General features: G+C 46.4%; 1 protein-coding gene and 1 pseudogene across 3 annotated transcripts in view; one reads left to right on the top strand and one right to left on the bottom strand.

Moving 5' to 3' along the window:
- The window catches only part of DCAF1 (DDB1 and CUL4 associated factor 1), a 75,698-nt gene that overhangs the window by 38,462 nt on the left and 22,813 nt on the right, over positions 1-14,423 (top strand). For all 3 annotated transcript variants that reach the window (XM_075547438.1, XM_075547437.1, XM_075547439.1), the window contains exons 6-12: positions 422-559; positions 1,546-2,058; positions 2,359-2,460; positions 7,438-7,596; positions 8,738-8,917; positions 9,322-9,531; positions 13,718-13,887. In XM_075547438.1, the coding sequence (XP_075403553.1) occupies positions 422-559; positions 1,546-2,058; positions 2,359-2,460; positions 7,438-7,596; positions 8,738-8,917; positions 9,322-9,531; positions 13,718-13,887 (1,472 nt within the window). The remainder of the gene's footprint in view (positions 1-421; positions 560-1,545; positions 2,059-2,358; positions 2,461-7,437; positions 7,597-8,737; positions 8,918-9,321; positions 9,532-13,717; positions 13,888-14,423) is intronic.
- On the bottom strand, positions 2,896-3,229 carry LOC142445526 (uncharacterized; annotated as a pseudogene).

Raw genomic sequence — 14,423 nt, 5'->3', positions numbered from 1 at the left:
TGGGCTTCTAACTTCAAGGTCAGCAGTTGGATACCACCAGCCGCTCATGGGAGAAAGAGAAAGAGGCCTTCTATTTCCCCAAGCAGTTCCAGTGTGGGAAGCTCACAGAGGGCAGTTCGGCCCTGTCCTCGAGGCTGGCTGTGGGTCAGAGTGAACTTGGTGGCAGTCAGAGAGCTGAGAGTTGGCTATGTAACCTTGGGGGCTTAACATCTAAAGTAGGACTCTATTCTGGTAATGGCCATTCTTAGCTTCAAATAGGATTTTTGTTGCACATTCACAGATATTCTATTGGATATTTAGCTTTCTCACATTTTTCAGTATGAACAATGGTGAGATATTTTATAGAAATTTTTTATAAAACTTAGTTTTTAGTTATGGAAAATTGAGCCTTTTCTGAATCAATTAATTTCTTTCATCACAGGAAGGAATTGTTGAAAATCTTTTCAAATGGGCCCGAGAGGCTGACCAGCCCCTGAGGACGTATTCTACCGGGCTGTTAGGAGGGGCCATGGAAAATCAAGACATTGCTGCCAATTACAGGGATGAGAACTCACAACTGGTAAGGACCTGTTGGAATCGTGTTCTGCCTTGGCTGAGAGAGGGTTTACAGGGGCTGAGTGAATGAATCAAGCCTTTCAAGATGACTTCTCATAGAAGTTTTCCTTTTTTAAAAATTTAAAATCTACTCATTCTTCATCTTGCCAAGCACCATGACATTGTCATTCATTGTATTAGGAAGATGTTCAAACCTAGAACAAAGTTGAGGGAATTTTACAGTGACTATCTCTGGACATCGACTAGATATATCATGAACATATAGTTACATGAGTGGGTTTAGAAAAGTAGAATGAAGAGTGGGAATATTCTCATGCACTTTCTGAAGCTCTATCGTACTTAGTTATCTATCCGTCCATTGCCCTCTCTTCTGTTGACCTACCATTCTGTTTTGGATGAAGTTCAAAGTAAATAACAGACTTAATCTCTCTATTCTTAAAACGGAACAGAATAATGCCTTTATTGGCATGACTTAAAGTAATTACTTAAAATAAGAAGCTAAATAGATAAAGTGCCAATAATAATGTCTACCAAAATACAATTTCCAACAGACACAATTGTGAGAAATCTCGGTCAGTTTTCACAGCCGCTTTTGAAACAGTTGTGACCCTATTTGGGGTCCGCCTCCGGAGGAGCCCTGCTCGCTGTTTGTGGGCAATGCTCCGGGAGCACGATGTGCCAGCCTCGCGGATTTCGTCAGGCTGTAGGGATCATGCTAATGTATTCATCACATTCATAGTGCTTCTGGGCATTGGGCTAAATACATGAGTAGTTAGTTCTTAATGGAAATGAGAATTCCTTGTTAAGAATTATTTAACTCCCCAATAAAATGATTTAAAAGAAAGCACAATAAAGGAAACTTTACAGAGGCAAAAAAAAATTTAAAAAACACAAAAAAGAATTATGTAACTTCAAATTTTTATAAAGGGGAATTATTTAACTTAACTATGCAGAAAAAGACATCCCCTCTTATTCCATTGTCTTTGGTAGGTGGCGATAGTGCTTCGAAGACTGAGGGAGCTTCAGCTTCAGGAAGTGGCATTGCGGCAAGAAAACAAGCGTCCCAGCCCACGAAAGCTCTCCTCGGAACCGCTTTTGCCTCTGGATGAAGAAGCCGTGGATATGGACTATGGAGACATGGCTGTGGATGGGGTGGATGGTGAACAAGAGGAGGCCTCGGGAGACATGGAGATCTCTTTCCATCTGGATTCAGGCCACAAGACCAGTAGCAGAGTGAACTCAGCAGTCAAACCTGATGGAGGAGGGACGAGGAAAAACAAGTCAGCAAAACAGGGAGACAGAGAGAGCTTTCGGAAGGCCAAGCAGAAGCTGGGTTTCTCAGCCTCTGATCCAGACCGCATGTTTGTGGAGTTGTCGAATAGCAGCTGGTCAGAAATGTCTCCCTGGGTGATTGGCACCAATTACACCCTTTACCCCATGACCCCTGCCATCGAGCAGCGACTCATTCTCCAGTATTTGACCCCGCTCGGAGAGTATCAGGAGGTGAGCTTAATGACAAGCCTTGGTCACACGTGGGGACGGTTGGGTTTATTTCTGGGTACGTTACAGAAGCATTTTATTCACTGACCTGTTGTTACTCCAGTGTGGAGAAATGTTTGTCTCAAGGCAGTACAGTCTTACGTAGGTCTCTTCTGATAAAATCTGTGTGATCAGACTGGGTTCATGTCGATCTTCATAAGGGAGGGGGAAAGAGGTGCCTCATCTCTAATCTTCTCACAGAATGGAACTGAGAATATGAAAGTAGAGCCAACATTCAAGATATGTTTTTGGCTTTCATTTTAGTTGCTTCCCATATTCATGCAACTTGGGTCCCGAGAGTTGATGATGTTCTATATTGACCTGAAACAGACAAATGATGTCCTCCTTACATTCGAGGCCCTCAAGGTGAGTATCTTGAAAATGCAGGGTCACTGAGAACTCTGTGTGTTTCCCTACAGCATCCCTGCCCAGGGCATTATTGCTCAGGTCATCTCTGTGGCCTCTTGAAACAACAGTAACAAACACAAGCCTTTCGTACTGAGCTAGAATGAGATTACCAAGTGCCTCCATAGAAATCTGGAGGTCCAGCCAAGAGGGCTGAATGTGGAGGTAGAAAGTAGAGGTACTCTTGGAGCTGGCTGCAGGACTGGTGCCTGAGAGACTTTGAAGGTCGGAGTCCACTGAGAGGTGCCTCAGAAGGAAGTCCTAGTGGTCCACGTCTGTGAAAGAGCCCGCCATGGAGAACTCCACGGAGCCCTGTCCCTCAGCACTCGCAGGGTCCCTGTGAGCTGGAGTCAACTCGATAGTAACTGGTTTTTTTTAACATTCTGTACAATATGTTTACTTTGCTGTTGTCATCTGTACAAACTCTTCATAGTGTACTTGGCCATCGCCATTCATAGCTGCTTCATCAAACTCTTCATCTGTTGACTTCTCTCCACGGTTAGTCATCATGTGACAGAGTTCTGCTGCACTAAGTTAGCCATTGCCACCCACAGAATGCTTCTCTAATTGCGTCTTCACTGCCTGTGTCCTTCATTTTTCTTGCCATCATTGTCAGAAATTCTAGGAAGTCAATTGTGCCATTACCATCAGCCTCTACTTCATTAATCATGTCTTGTAATTTTGTTTCTATGGGATTCTGCCCAAGAGACTTCATAATAGCTCCCAGTTCCTTTGTTGTGATCGTTCCATCACCATCCTTGTCAAGCTCAGCCCCGCTTGGTGGTCCATGTGGAGATGGAAGACGAGAGGGCGAGAGAGAAAGCAATTTATTGCTAACCAAGGCTTATCTATCTTTGGGGGTGTGCATGCCTCCTAATTAAAGGCAAAGACATACATCACAGGAAGGGGTTGTACAATAGACAATATGAGCAATAGGAGGGGGATATACAATGGACATAAGTGTAGCAGGAAGGGGATGAGGTAGGGGTGTACACATGATGGGAAGGTGAGGGACTAGGGTATACCATTTGTGTTTAATTGTCATTTTACCTTTTAAATAGTCCCTCAATCTAGCAACAGCACCTTAAAAAAAGCCCTCTTAATTGTAGACCTTTTTTTTTGTGATTTTAGAGGGTCTGGGGCAAACACAATATAAACCAGGAATTGTGGGGATAGTGATTTCCTAGCCTTCAGAGGATCTTGGCATGTGAGGGCAGGCAGTCTAGTGCGCCCGTGAAGGTGATGGAGTGGAGGGAGGGCAGTTGGGTGGACTCCTGTGACTCCCAGACAGGGCTGGCCCACGGGTAGTGACTGTAGAAGCGCCCTGCGGAGATGCCGTGATGTCATCAAGATCACTGTAAGGGAATGTATGGCATGAACGAAGAAAATGACATTCATTTTCCTCCAAAATAGAATTCAAGTGAAACTTGATTTTTGTGTTCCGTTCTAATCTTTAGTCAGGGTACAGATGATTTAAAATACTTTTCACTTTACTCTCACGGTAGATTAAGAAGGCACACGTGCTGTTAGATGTTGTTGAGTGTCTCGTGTTCAGCAGAAGAGGCCCTGTGTGGGCCGCTTGTGGTGCTGGCCTCACCACGTCAGTTGTCTCAGTGAGGACCTGCCTTTTTTGTTGCTGACCCTCTACCGGGCGAGATGTCCTTCTCCAGGGACTGGTGTCTCCTGATAGCGTGTCTCTGCAGCCTCGCTCTAAGGAGCCTTCTGGGTGTATGTACTTCCTCTGAGACAGAGTTGTTTGTCCTTGCAGTCCGAGTCTAGTCAGCATTGCTCTCTCGCACCGCCCTTCAGCAGACAGATGAGACAGTCTGACTGGCAGAGCTCTGGGATACTGACGGTGCTTCATGTTTCGTTGTGAACACTGCAGTGAAGACAGCTCATCTGCTTATAGCTTTGGGTTTATTTTTGAGTCTCGCTGCTCGCAGAAGGGAAGGCAGTCAACAAGTCATCATGTAGGAAGTGCAAGAATTCCATAATGTGCTTATGGATAAGGCTTTTTGGAGACACTGGAACTACACAGCTTTCACCCTCTGGGCTCAGTTTAGTTTTCACATGGAATTTCAGTTGAAAGTCTGGTTCACTGATTTTTGGAGCATGCAGAAGGTTCGAAAGACTGAGTCAGCGTATAACAAGCACAAACAAAAATAAAGTGATTGCCGTAGCAATTGTACAACAAGGCTTGATGTGACTGAACTGTGGGACACTATGATATTTTGATTAGCTCCTAATAAAATGATGTTTTTTTCTTGCGGGTGGTGGGGGGAGGTTATTTACGAAACACAAGCTGTGATTGTTAATTTTCTTAGAAAGGAATTGTAATGACCTCATCTCAAAGCACGCTACCCCGCCGTTGGGTAGAGTGAGCTGTATGGAAGGCACAGTGTTAGTCACCTAACATGTCTTTCTCTCTGTCTCTCGGTTACTTCGCGTGGGTAGATGTAGGTTCGGCTTACGAGTCCTGCCATGGTTAGCTCCTTTGCAACCTAAGAAACTCCAGCCTGCTTTCTTTCCCCTCTCTCTGCCGGGGATTGTCATCATGGGCCAGGGTACAGGAGGATAGTAAAGACGCTTGACAGAGAAATGCAGTCTTGGTTTGCCCTTGGTGGTTTGCTTAGGCCAGAGAGATAAGAAAGCTCCTGGTGTCTTTGAAATAGTACAGCTGTGTAGGACGCATGTAGGCACCAAGGAGGGGTACTGCCCTCACTCTCCCCTAGAGAAGGTAGTTTGCAGAAAAGACTCCCTAGGAATTTCTCTCTGGGCTTTTATGTCAGACTTTCACAGCGTCCCCATCTCAAAGGACTTCCTGTGAAGGTGGAGACGTGTCTGTGGCTGGGAGCCTCAGGTGGTTCTTGAGCCACGGGGAGCTGAGTGTTGAGCGTTCCTTACTGAGCAGCAGGGCCTGTGAGGACGGCACTGGACAGCACAGCCCCAGCAGACACGAGGGGGTTCAAACAAAACCGTGGGAAAATGTTCATTCGCTTTTAACCTCAGGTTTCTGTGAACACCCAGAAGCCCCGTGTAGATGTACACGAAACAGGAACTAGGGTGTGTACCTTTAGGCCTCGAGGAGGAGGTACGTTTGAAGGAGAAACATTGGAAGAATAGGTGCCCATCGTAGCGGGCCTGCTTTGCACTGTAGGATGCAGGTGGAGGCTAAGTCATCTCTGGTGGCCCCAAAGCATTGCTCTCACCTACCGCACGTGGTCCGGAACAGGATGCCGGGGAAGGAAGGCTGTTGCTCTTTGTGTAGGATTTTGTGTGGGGTTACACTGTGTCACCGTGCACAGGAGGCCTGGTGCTGCAGTGCTCAGGTGCTGACCCAGCGGTTGGTGCTTCAAACCCACCAGCAGCTCTCTGGGAGCCACAGGACCATCGTTTTCTTGCTGGTTTACAGCCTCAGCAACCCTGTTCTGTTCTGTGGGGTGAGGTTTGCTGTGAGTCAGACTCGACTCAGTGTGAGTGGTCTGGCCATTAGTGAGTCAGCCATTTCCACAGAAAGTTCTCCAAGGCGTCACAGAAAGGAAAGTAAGGACGACAAGGGAAAAAGACCATAAAGGAAACTTCTCTCACAGGGAAGGAAGCAATATTGTTCACAAGAAGACACTGTAGGAGAAGGCGGCCAGGTTATTGAACAAACAGTGTGAAGAGTCCCACAGTGAGCTCAGGAGAAAGTAGACTTCATACAGAGACACCGACTAAGGCAGCGTTCCTCAACCTGCCTCATGCCTTGGCCCTTGGATACAGGTCCTCATGTGCTGGTGACCCCCAGCCATAACATGTTTTTGTCACTACTTCATGACTGCAATTTTGCTACTGTTAGGAATCAAGCGACCCTTGTGAAAGGGTTGATCAACACCCCCCCTCCCCAAGGGGTCGCGACCCACAGGTGAGAACCACTGGACTAAGGCGAGAAAAGAGGCTGCAGCTTTGCACATGGGTCAGGTGAGCTGGGGTATAAGTAGTGTTGAGCCCAATCAGAAGTTAAGGATCTCAGCAAAGGTAGGGCTTGCTTTTCTACTTCCCCAAACAGTCGTCTCAGTAGACAACCCTGCCCCTTGTCACAATGGCCTCATGGAAAAACGACATGCAGTGTGGGGAGGAGCAGGAGCCACAGGCTGCTGCTTGGGTTGGGTGAAGGGGGAGTGTGGGAGAGGCCCGGGGGTCAGAAATCAGGGATGGGATTTGACTGGGATTGTGTATAAGGGTCAGTCTGAGCCTGGGTGTTGAGAGAGTTTACATGTCGTTGCCAGTCTGTGTTGTGTTGTCTTGTTCTGAGCCACCAACAGGGAGGGGAGGGGAGACACGCTCGTGTGGGAAACAGGAGAAGGGAGCCCTGGTTCTCCAGAGCCCCCTCTGCCTTTGTACCCCTTGCCTTAGGTGGGTCCACCTGGAGAGGAGGGTAGTGGGAGTTGAACAGGATGCTAACAAAACTCAAAAAAAGGAGAAAACTTTTAGATATATTCTAAAATACATTCTGATGGCTTTAAAGAATTTATTTAGTTGATTTGCTGAATATTTGGGGGGGTGTAAATTAAAGATTGATTGAAAATAAGGCTAACTTAAAAAAAGCCAAAAAGCCATACTGAGGACTTACTTTCATGAGTCAGTGACGAGACAAAGCCAGGACATAGAACTGAAGTGCGTCCAAAAGGTTGAAATGTGGCACTGAAATGGCTGTTGGGTCATATCGCAACTGTGACCTGTCTTCCTCTTTCTCACCTCCAAAAAGCCTTTCTTTCGGGTTGGGAAGGACCAGAGGAATGTTATGGAATCTGTTGTTTGGTTTTTCCTTTCTTTACTTCAGTGATACTGATTTTGTTCTTGGACTAGAGGGTGTTTGTCTACTTTGTTACAATTAATGTTTTGTGAAGCTCTGTGGGGGTTTCCCATGGTCCCGTGGTAATTGTGTTCTCTTTCTAGCATCTAGCATCTCTCCTCCTCCACAACAAGTTTGCCACTGAGTTCGTTGCTCACGGTGGAGTACAGAAACTCCTGGAGATCCCTCGTCCTTCGATGGCTGCCACTGGTGTGTCCATGTGCTTGTATTACCTGTCCTACAACCAGGACGCCATGGAGAGAGTGAGTCTGGGGGACGTGGTCTCTTTAAACAGGCGCTTGTTGACAGGCTCACTTCTGGAGAAGAGAGAAAGAGAGTAGCTGACAGAGTAAATTACCATCAGAAAACAAGGAGCAGGAACACCTGGTCTTCATCAGGCATTCTAGCAATATAAAGGTACTTTGTAAAGGTCCGGTTATTTTTTCCTGACTCCGCAGTGAAAATGCAGCATCAGCCGGGGCCAAGGGCTCCGTTTGTTCTTGCATGAGACCCAGTCCCGGAGACCCCTGTCATTTCCCTCTCTGAGTCCATCTGTTTTAGAATCGTGCACAGACGCTTCATGTGTGTTAACCAGCAGTCTGTGGTGGAGGTAGGAAAGGCAGTGCAGCTGTTCCCAAGCCTGCAGAAGGGTGCTTGCTTTGTTCTGCTGCTCTGGACACGTTCAGACTCGTGAGTCCCTAGAGGTGCGCTCTGTCCTTTCTATGCGTGGGCCGTTGTCCTAATGTGGTCGGTGTGCCATAGCTTTGCTGGTGGAGTGAAGATGGTAAGTGCTTCTCGAAACACACCTGTATTCAATGTGGAGTATTTGTCAATAAAATTGACAGCAATGTTTAACTCAAAAAATTATTTTCCTTCCTACGTCGCTGAGTGTTAAGCGAGACTAGGTCGTCTTTTGAGAATAGCAACCTTTGCGGGTCTACAGAACTGGCTGTGGCTACGTGACAGTGACTCGGAGAGTGCTCACAGCTCACTGAGTGGTAGTGGGCGCCGAGTGAGCGCGGGACTGAGGGTGTGGGCTTCGGGGGAAGAAGAGTAAGCCTTCCTGTCACCTTCCCTCTCGGAGCCGCTGCCTTTGTTCCTGGGACGGGAGTTCTTTGACAGCGGCTGTGAGTGTGTAAGCATGTCCGCCTTGGCAGACCCTGGCACTCGTTAAGTGTAGGTTGAGTGTCAATATTTACACGTTAGTTGCCTCCAGGCTAGCACAGAGTGAGCACTGTGTCCTGCAAAGACACTAAACCATGTTGGTCAATTTTTTTTTATCTCTTTAGAGATAAAAAGATTCTATTTATAAAAAAGACCTTTTTATAAAAGATTCTTCTTGTGATCAAAGAAATGATTCTTTTTTCCCAGCATTGTCAAGAACCTCCTTTCCGTTTCTTGCAGGTTTGCATGCACCCCCACAACGTTCTTTCTGACGTGGTGAACTACACCCTGTGGCTAATGGAATGTTCACATGCATCAGGGTGCTGCCACGCGACCATGTTCTTCTCCATCTGCTTCTCCTTCCGGGCCGTCTTGGAGCTCTTTGACCGCTGTGATGGTCTTCGTCGCCTGGTGAACTTGGTGAGCTCTCTCCGTGACTTCTCCTTGCGGGGAGCAAGGGGTTCTGCCTGCTCCTTCGCCAGTACAGACCCTGAAGGGAGGCTGCCTGGGGGAGTTTTCACCCTCCGTCTTTGTGCAGGACATAGTTTACCCCCTCTGTGCTGTGCTCGATTTGCCTAGGCCATTGCAGTCTCGAAGGGGAATTGCTGTGGAGAATTTCAAACAATAGCAGCTCTCGGCTTGTGTGCCTTTCAGTGGGGATTGAGAGCTGGCAGGTTTCCCCTAGGAGTGTAATATCCTGCATGTGGGGCAGACGTACTTGGATGTTTGTTAGAATAAAAATTGACCACCGTCTCACCTCCCTTCTTTTTCCCTTCACTTTTTCCTTTCTGCTTCTCTCCCTCCCCCCCCACCTTTGTAAACAGATCAGTACCTTGGAGATTTTGAATTTGGAGGACCAGGGTGCCCTTCTGAGTGATGATGAGATATTTGCCAGCCGCCAGACTGGGAAGCACACTTGCATGGCCTTGCGCAAGTACTTTGAGGCTCACCTGGCCATCAAACTGGAGCAAGTGAAGCAGTCGCTGCAGAGGACAGAGGGTGGTATCCTTGTCCATCCTCAGCCTCCATACAAGGTGAGTGGACATGGCTGACAGAAGAAGGTTCTGTTAGCACTCTGTTTCAGCTCAGGCCAAGTGCATGGTCAGCACATACACTGTTGGAGACAGTACAATGAGATCTCATAGGCCAGTTTCAGGTGTTTTGTAGGCCACTGTTTCTCTTCTCTGGTACCCTAGAGGTAAAAGATTAATTGAAGAGTATGTGTAAGAACTTTCTTTTATGATATGTAGTCCATAACCGGCTCTCTTTGGTGTGGAACTTCATTTCTGAAAGAGTACATCTATAACTCCATTTTTCTTTACTTCTTGGTATTTTATTTGTGGTGAAAATATGCACATAGCAAAACACACACACACATTCAACAATGTCTCCACGTGTAATTGAGTGATACTGGTCACATCTTTCACAGTGTGTGTCTTCTGAATGACTTCATCACAGTGGGCTTCGTTTGTGCTACAGTTTCTCTTGTCAGTGATCTCAGAAGCAGACCGTTCAGAGCACTTTAGCTAAAATGGTTGGTATAAAGATGATCAGAGGGTACTTTCCGTTCTAAGATGCAGTTTACAGATTATCTCAGGGAAGTAGATTCAGTGACTCTTCCCATCTTAAAATTTGTGTCCAGAAGTCTGGATTCTGTAGGAGCTTGATCTTCTCTTCTCCAGCTCCCCCTCCCTTTTAATGTATCTCGATTTTCTGAGTCCTTGACCAAAGTGTTCAGTAACAGTAGTGAAGGTAGTGCTCATTTCTTCTGTTCTTGTGGCAAGGAAGGCAGTTAGGCCTTAGTTCTGTTCCTTTTCCTGATTCTTGGGTTTGCTCTCGATGGTGTATCTTGGGTTTGCTCTTGATGGTGTATCTTGGATAAACTCTGAAAATCAAACTCAATGCTATTGGGTCATTCTGATTCAGAGGATCCCTATACGATAGTGTAGAACTGCCCCTGTGGATTTCTGAGACAGAGACTTCGTGGGAGTAGAAAGGGTTGGGCAGAAGGGAAGGCGGGGTAAAGGAAGGGGGTGCCAACAAACCCAGGGACAAGGGAACAACAAGTGATCTAAAACCAAAGGCGAGGAGGTCGTGGAATGTTGGGTGTAGCCCAGAGGACTAGCCAAAACCCAGATGAAGGCTGAGCATGATGGTGGGACAGGAGGAAAGTCAAAGGAAATAGAGGAAAGACCTAGGAGGCAAAGGGCATTTATAGAGGTCTAAAGAGACATTTACATATGTAAATACATTTATATATAACGATAGGGAAATAGATCTATGTAATATCTTACTTGTCAAGAATTAAGACAGCAGGCGGACATTGATCCTCCACGTAAGTACTCCCTCAACGCAAGAACACTTTGTTCTACCATCCCGGCACTCTCTGATGCCCACCTTCCTGACACGATAGCTGAAGACAAAGCGGGTGCATAATCAAATGTGAAGAAAGTTGATGATGCCCGACTATCAAAAGATACAGCATCTGGGGTCTGAAAGGCTTGAGACAAACAAGCGGCCATTTAACTGAGAAGCAACAAAGCCCGCATGGAAGAAGCACACCAGCCTGTGTGATTCTGAGGTGTAGACAGGATCAGGTATCAGGCATCAAAGACCCAGAACAAGAAATCATATCGATGTGAATGAGCCATGGGGAGGGTGGAGTGGAGACCCAAAGCCCATCTGTAGACAATTGGGTATCCCCTTACAGAAGGGTCACAAAGAAGAGAAGAGCCAGTCAGTGTATATCACTGATGAAACATACAACTTTCTCTAGTTCTTTAATGCTTCCTTCCCCACTAGCATGACCCCAATTCTACCTTAAAACTCAAGCTAGATCAGAGCAAGTTCACTGGTACAGACAAGAGCTCTCAACACAGGGAATCTAGGACAGATAAACCCCTCAGGATCAATCATGAGAGTAGCGATACCAGGAAGGTGAGGGGAAGGTGAGTGGAGAAAGGGGGAACCGATCACAAGGATCTACATAAAACACCCTCCCAGGCGGATGGACAACAGAAAAGTGGGTGAAGGGAGATAGTGGTTGGTGTAAGACATGAAAAAAATAGTAATAAATTTTCAAGGGTTCATGGGGAGGGGAATGATCTGATACCAAGGGCTCTTGTAGAAAGAAATGTAAGAAAAATCTCATTTTGAGAATGATGTTGGCAACATGTACAAAAAAGATAACATGGATGGCCACTCTCAGACTTTAATTTTTTAAATCAATTTATAAGGGGCTTGTACAGCTGTTCTCACCATCCAGACTTCCATCCGTTGTGTCCAGCACATTTGTACCTTTGTTGGTCCCTTGACAACCCCAGGTGTCGCTTTCCGCCTCCCCGCTTCCCCCTCTCCCATGTCTCCCGGAACCTTTGGTCCCATTGTTGTCTCCTTGGGATTGTTTATCCCGCCTATCTTATCTTGATAGACATGCAGAGACGATAATACGCACAAAAACAAGATACGCCCTTAGTGTTTCGCCCAGTGTGGTGAGGTCAGATGGGGCACAATTCCTGCACCACAAACAGACTTTTTAAGATCCCCGCGTATGAATGTCTAATTTTGTAGGACTTGTACTGTCTGTTTATGAACTGCCTTTGTAACACCAATTAAAAATTTGAGGCCTATATGATTCATAATAAGAGGCAGCTACTATTTGTGAATCAAAATATTGTTAACATAGTAATGTGTCAAAGATACTTTAATATGTTTCTTATGTTTAGAAAGGTATGCTATATACTATGTACTAATTGATGTTAGTACCTAACTATCGTGTTTATCAGAAAATAAGCCTAGCAGAATTTCTAAGCATTTGCACAATATAAGCCATCCCCTGAAAAGGAGACACAGTGATAGGGGTGGCTCTGCGGCACACCTGTGCGGAACGGTCACGATGGCAGGCAGCCCTTCTCAGGTGCCCCATTGTGACAGCTGCTATCCCGAAGGTGACCGGAGAGGTGTCGGCAGCCCTGTCCACAGGTCAGCCCGGTCAGGTCCCCGTCGCTGTGTGCGAGCTACAAGCTGAGGCGCAGAGGGAGACACCGTGGCAGTGAGAGTCTCCTCAGTGGCGTGGGGAGCAGGACGCTCTGCTTCAGGTGCTGTGTCCTCAGCGGGAAGAAGTGAAGCTGCGGCTGCCGTGTGACTCTGCACCGTGGGTCTTTGCGCCACAAGAAGACGACGACTTCACTATCTTTGAATAAATGTGGATTGTTGTCTACCATACTTAATAAAAATAAGACACTCCCTGAAAATAAGCCACAGTGTGTGTTCTTGAGGAAAAATTCATATAAGACAGTGTCTTATTTTGGGGGAAACACGGTAGCTATTCCTAACTGTTGTAATTTGCATAAAATCTTGAATGGAAGTCAGCTTGAGGAGGGAACCCATTCACAATCTGGGCAGTGCTTGCAGTCGCAGGTGTTCGGTTGTACCTAAGTAGCTTGTACAGCTCCCCCCATTTTAGAATACAACATTTGCCAGTCTATTCTTTTTTCTGGTCTCGCTGTAGTGGATCAGTTACATAACGTTGCCCTTAATCAATGTCACTTTTCTCAGCATCATAGACAGAAACTCAACATTTCCCAGGGAATCATTTCCTCTCCCTCGGTCTCCTGCCGCTGGTAACCACGGAGAGCCATTGGCGGCTCTCCTACTGGTTTTGTTCACAGCATTTGTTGCTTTGTGATTGGTCCATTGCACTCCGCACGATGTCTTCAGTGTTCATCTGTGTGATCCCACTGCAGAGCTTCGTTGGTCGTTAGGGCTGGGAAGTATTTTATTGTATGTGTGAGCCCCATTCAGCTTATTCATTCATCTTTGATGGGGCAATTCCACTGTTCTGTTTTTTAATTTTATTTTTAACTTACTCTGTAAGTTGAGACCAAGATCATTTATGTAATGGGAACATCAAAAAAGGGGGAAATTGAATGAAAAACTCATGGAAAAGTTCCACCAGCTTTTTGAAGCCCCTTGTATGTCGGTATGGGTTAAAAACCATAAAAAGAAATCACCAATAATTTGAACACTGTTCTCCTTTGGGGCAAACATGTGAGTCTAACAGTCACTAGAATAAACAGGTAAACATTGGATGTTCATTACGTCACATGTGAGCTGCTGACCCAGGGGGGTGGTGCTGAAAAGCTGCTCGACTTAGCCCTTTGTCACAAACGTTGGGCAGGGAGGAGGCTGACTTCTTCCATGGTGTGTTTCTCCCTCCAGGCATGCTCCTACACGCACGAGCAGATTGTGGAAATGATGGAGTTCCTGATAGAATATGGCCCGGCCCAGCTCTACTGGGAGCCAGCGGAAGTCTTCCTCAAACTCTCTTGTGTGCAGCTCTTGTTGCAGCTGATATCTATTGCCTGCAATTGGAAGACCTATTATGCAAGGTGGGACCAGGGAGATGTTGCTGAGGAAGCTAGAGCCTAGCCTGCATTTGCTAGAGTTGATTTTGGTTTGCATGTGGTATATGCTTAACAAGTATTTCTTGAAGTTTTGGGCTCGTTGCTGAGAAGCCACATTAAGCATCCGTGGGATTGTCAGTTCCTATTGAATGGTCCTGGTACTTGTAACTACTGAACAATAGACCAGGATCAGCAGCTGTACTTCCAGAGAAGTCGTGTAACTTCCAGGCTGCCGCTGTAAAGCTGGGTGGGGTCGAGAGTCCCTCACCCTTCTTTGGTACGTAAGGTTCTAAACGGCTCCCTTGTATTTGACAGTCACATGTAAGCTACATGTTTGTTCAGAATTCAGTGTGCCGATGCTTGGAGCTGAGTCAGAAAGCAGGCCGACGGAGGAGAACAAGGCTCGGGATAGGACAGCTGGTGTGACTAAGGGGTTGGGTGGCTTCTGGTTGATGGTGGTCTAACAAGAAAAGTTCATTTTCAAGAAGCTGGGTGCTGGAGAGAAGAGAGCGATAGTTCAC

This window comes from Tenrec ecaudatus, chromosome 4 (genome assembly GCF_050624435.1).
Source record: "Tenrec ecaudatus isolate mTenEca1 chromosome 4, mTenEca1.hap1, whole genome shotgun sequence".
NCBI lineage: Eukaryota > Metazoa > Chordata > Mammalia > Afrosoricida > Tenrecidae > Tenrec > Tenrec ecaudatus.
This window is presented reverse-complemented; position numbering and strand designations above follow the sequence as displayed.